Genomic DNA, 5,130 nt, shown 5'->3' on the forward strand with positions numbered 1-5,130 from the left:
GGTGTAGGTGTCCTGAGGACAGTAGTTTGCCGCCCGGTGATGTGTTGTGCAGACCTCACTACCCTCTGGAGAGTCTTATGGTTGTGGTGAACAAGTGCCGTACCAGCAGTGGATACAGCCCCAACAGGATGCTCTCGATTATGAATCTGTAAAAGTTTGAGGTTTTCCGGGTGACAAGCACCTTCCCACTTGCTGGCCAACAGATTTACTCATCGATGTTTCCATTCAATAGTGTTTTCAGTAAAAAATAARTAATATAGTGTATCTTCAATTAGAATTTTGGCGACAGGCACTAGAATACATGGAGAGAATGGGTTCAGAATACAGCGATTCATTAAAGAAAGCCATCTAAATATATACATACACGTCTTTGTTTCAGCACCAACTGGTAGATTTCTAAATATTTAGGCACATTTTGGGGTTAGGAAAGTATGAATAATTTAAAAAGAACAGATTTGGAGATCCTTTATGCACTAAATATATTGATTAATCAAAAATACAATGCTTTGATTCATCCTGAAAGTTGTCATATTATTAAATTGTTCAATCCATGAAATATTGGAAGATTAGAAAAGTGTGCAATAGGGATTGAACCGTAGTCCAATAAATCTACCCTAATAATCCTCACTAATCATGGAACTGTATGAAAATGGTCCAGTCGTCATGAACCATGTGCCAGGTTCCAGGTTTAAACTGCTACTTATGATCTGTGTTCCTTAATGATTCAAATAGACTACGTGGTCCAAATTATTGCACAACTTGGAATACATTAGCCTAATATGATCCTATTGCTACCCACACAAGACTCGACAGAGGAAAGAAAGGTCAACTAACGATGCAATGGAATTGGAATGGAAGCTAACATAAAAGTGGCGATATAAATGTAAGGAAACTAACACTAAAGTGGGCAGGATATAAATGTAGTGAAAATAGTGCAGAATTGAGGAAACGTAACACTAAAGTGGCAGATATAGAATGTAGGAAACCAACATAAAGTCAGATATAAAGTAAGGAAACAACAGTAAAGTGCAGATATAAAGTAAGGAAACAAACAGTAAAGTGGCCAGATAATAAATTGTAAGGAACAAAAACACTAAAGTGGAGATATAAATGTAAGGAAACTAACACTAAAGTGGCAGATATATAAATGTGGAAACTAACACTAAAGTCGGAGATTAGTAAACTGTAAGGAACACAACACTAAAGTGGCAGATATAAATGTAAGGGAAACATAACACTAAAGTGCAACTTGATATAATGTAAGAAACAAAAGTAAAGTGGCAGATATAAAGTAAGGAAACTAAACTAAGCGCAGATATGAAAGTGTAAGGAAAGCTAACAGTAAAGTGGCAGATATAAATGTATGTGGGTATATCTAACTGACGGTGGCTACCAATAGTGGCTAATATTTAAGAAAATACATACATTTTTTTCATACAGTTTCTAGACATCCTAAATCAACTTGTTAGGTTTTCCGCTATACTGTCATTTGTGCATGGCTACAGAAGCTTATAGCTTGGGTCCCCAAATTTCATCCCTGCTGGTTATAAAGCCAGCATTTCATAAACTTCACTGTGGAAAAGGTGATATGTTRATATGTTTCAGTTTGCAGCCATATTACTGGTTTCACATTTGTCTCCATCGATCAGGTAAAATAGATCTAAAACTACTGTCATTTATATTTACAATCCACTTATCCAAATGGCTTACGTATGTACCTAGCTCTTATCAATAGCTCAGCCTCTTATCAGTTTGTAAATGACAGAGCATGGAGAATGGGGTTCTTTCTACCGGGAAAAAGAAAGTAGACGTTGTTCCACTTAGKACCGACAGGTTGCTCAACSTTATTGGTCGTTTCATCGCGCGTAAAGGTGGTGGCATTATGAGGGGAATTAAGTCAAGGTCAGAACACAGCGTATATGTAGACAAAMCTCCGCCATATCTTCCTTTACTTGAGCTCCCCCGCAAACGAATAGCGGGTAAATATTCATTTTTGATKAATCAAAAATACAGTGGTTTGATTCATCCTGACAGTTGTCATATTATTCAATTGTTCAATCCATGAAGTATTGGAAGGTGAGAAAAGTGTGCACTCGGGTCGGAATCCCCCCCATAGTGAAGTGAGTGGTTGGTCTGTTACTTACAGCGCCCCTGAAGACAGAGAAGGCCATGGCTCCCAGCAGTAGCAGAGACAGGATCAGGTCAACAGGCCTGTAGAGGAGACTTCTCTTCTGCGCTACTGCAATCTGAGGAATACAGACAAACACAACCTATGTCAGTCCAACTGGGGTACTGTACGTTTCAGGTTCAGTACCAGTCAAACATTTGGACACACCGACTCATTCTAGGGTTTTTCTTTACTTTTACTATTTTCTACATTGTGGAATAATAGTGAAGACATCAAAACTATGAWACACATATGGAATCATGTTGTAACCAAAAAAGTGTTAAACAAAGAAAAAGWAAACACTACTAAAGGACACCAATAAGAAAAAGGGACTTGCTTGGGCCAAGAAACACGAGCAATGGAAATCTGTCCTTTGGTCTGATGAGTCCACATTTGAGATTTTTGGTTCCAACCGCCGTGTCTTTGTGAGACGCAGAGTAGTTGAACAGATGATCTCCGCATGTGTGGTTCACATCATGAAGAGGAGRAGGTGTGATGGTGTGGGGCTGCTTTGCTGGTGACACTGTGATTTATTTAGAATTCAAGGCACACTTAATCAGCATGGTTAYCACAGCATTCTGCAGCGATACGCCATCCCATCTGGTTTGCACTTAGTGGGACTATCATTTGTTTTTCTACAGGACAATGACCCAGACAGAACACCTCCAGGCAGTGTAAGGGATATTTAACCAAGAATAAGAGTGTGTGGAGTGCTRCATCAGATGACCTGGCCTCCACAATCACCTGACCTCAACCCATTTGAGATGGTTTTGGATGAGTTGGACCACAGAGTGAAGGAAAAGCAGCCAACAGAAGCAAACAGAAGCMAACGGGGATGGACCTACCTGAATTTGTCCTTGTTTTCGTTGAGAAATGTTTTCTACGGTTTGTAGTAATGAATGTGTGTTTTGTGTGGGAGGGATTAGTGACTGCACCACGATGGTTAGTTGTTCTCTTAAAGTGAATTGATCATATTCAGTTCATGGATGAAACAAACATATCAGTCCAGTCGAAAGTTAGCTTTACTGCACTGCTGTTCCATCTGTGTATCTCACCTTGTCTGCAGGAATGATTGGCAGCTCTCTCTCTCTACTGAAGAGCAGGATGGCTCCCCAGATGGGCAGCAACAGGAAGGGAGTATTCCTCCAGAAGGCGGGATGAATGTTTGAACCATATTTACCTGCGTGAAGAGCCATGACAATATTAACATGTCTGTTCCTGATATACCTGTTTGCCACTATTTGGCTGTGWTAGACTATACCAGAGAGTAACAGTAAAGGCACTTTCTTTGAAACACACTCACCGATGACTACTCCTGGGATGAAGACGATCTGGTGGGCGATGGACGACCCAGCCCAGAACAGCGCCAGGCTGCGATAGGACTTCCTTTATGAATAGGAAATAGATTTAACCATCTCCCCAAAAATCGTATTGCCACTATTGGTACGACTGTAGAATCACTGTAGCGAAGTGCCACTTACCCCCTGAACATGCGATGGATGATGATGAGGAAGAGGAGGAAGTGCAGGACTCCCTCCCAGTAATTCATCATCACAGCGTAGGCTGCACTCAGATGGGGCTCCCCCTGACAGATCATCAGGTCATGTTTAATAGCTGATATATTTCTTATAAAAAAAATAGTTTTCTACAAAGCGTTTTCCAAACCACATATCAATCAATAATCTAGTACAAATGACTAATTAATGAGGTAAAGGAAAGGACTAGTTAGTTAAACTAACCTTCTTCAGGTAAAAGCCCATGTAACCAGAGATGTAGCCATCCTGTTCCAAAGCATTGGTCAGGCCCACCAGACATGTGAAGGAAAACACAGCCAACACTAAAAGAGAGAGAGAGAGAGAGAGAGAGAGAGAGAGAGAACAGCCAACACTAAAAAGGAGAGAGAGACAGAGAGAAGAGAGAGACGAGCTAGAGAGACGAAGGAGAAGAGAGAGCGAGGAGAGACCTTTCTATTCAGTTTTCACTCACGCAATTTCTTTTCTACTACTACCACCCTTACGGTCTCTGACTACTACATACCATAAAACAAGGGGTCAATGTTTTCCCAGTGTTGCAATGCGAGAAGATGGAGGACAAGGAAAGACATGATGTAGGGTATAATGTACAGTACGGCAGCTCCTAGTGTCAACACCATTACAGGCCTGTGGAGGAGAGAGACACATGTATCAGTAATACAAACTCACACACCTTATGAAACTACATAGGGAAAAACTCTGGGGACTTTTTTCCTCTCCTCGAAGGTATCACCGATCTGAATGAATGACTGAACGAATTAATGACTAAGCCACTGAAGAATGATGACCTAACTCTAGCTGCCGTCTATGAAGGTGTAGCCTAGGAAAGACGTTTGACTAAAAAGTATGGATGGATCAGGTGTTGTTTATCATGGTAAAAGTGTGTCATGATTACATTACACAAAATAAAATAGTGTGTGAGATGAACCCAACTTACTGTTTTATGACATTGTTCATAGTGTAGAGAACCGCAGGAGCCACAAGAGACAAAAGGAAAACACATATGTCCACAGGCAGCTGCATCTTTGTACCGTTGATTCATATAACACCTCAGCCAAAGTGAATAATCTGAACAGTGTACTGAAAAGGAACAGGAAAACTATATATCCGGAGTTTCAGTGGAGGATTATTGCTGCTGTCCACACCTTGTCTCCTGAATGGTGATTGTGATCACTCTTTTTACAAAGCTTTCATTGACCCTCGACATCAGCTGTTCGCTGCTTTGGTTCAAAGTTCACAAACTTCATGATTGCATTATTCTCAGAGTATCCTAGTCTATATAGCCTATAAACCTATAAATAGTTTTACGCAATGCGTAGGCTATGCACAGAGTGCGTTGTGCATAAAATACATTAATGCGTAAATTAATTACATTCCAGTTTTAAATAGTTGTCAAATGTATGTAGATTTTTCTGTCAAGGCTTTGACTTT

General features: G+C 40.3%; 1 protein-coding gene across 1 annotated transcript in view; it reads right to left on the reverse strand.

Annotated features, from left to right (window-relative positions):
- tm6sf2a (transmembrane 6 superfamily member 2a) overlaps positions 1 to 4,875 on the reverse strand; it is a 13,353-nt gene extending 8,478 nt beyond the window's left edge. The window contains exons 1-7 of the mRNA XM_023977786.3: positions 4,637 to 4,875; positions 4,205 to 4,326; positions 3,907 to 4,004; positions 3,649 to 3,752; positions 3,471 to 3,553; positions 3,223 to 3,347; positions 2,145 to 2,246 (exon numbers count right to left, since the gene is read on the reverse strand). Of these exons, the coding sequence (XP_023833554.1) occupies positions 2,145 to 2,246; positions 3,223 to 3,347; positions 3,471 to 3,553; positions 3,649 to 3,752; positions 3,907 to 4,004; positions 4,205 to 4,326; positions 4,637 to 4,722 (720 nt within the window). The 5' untranslated portion in view covers positions 4,723 to 4,875. The remainder of the gene's footprint in view (positions 1 to 2,144; positions 2,247 to 3,222; positions 3,348 to 3,470; positions 3,554 to 3,648; positions 3,753 to 3,906; positions 4,005 to 4,204; positions 4,327 to 4,636) is intronic.
- Positions 4,876 to 5,130: the final 255 nt, after the last annotated feature.

The sequence above is a fragment of the Salvelinus sp. IW2-2015 genome, linkage group LG32, assembly GCF_002910315.2.
Source record: "Salvelinus sp. IW2-2015 linkage group LG32, ASM291031v2, whole genome shotgun sequence".
In the NCBI taxonomy this organism is placed as follows: Eukaryota; Metazoa; Chordata; class Actinopteri; order Salmoniformes; family Salmonidae; genus Salvelinus; species Salvelinus sp. IW2-2015.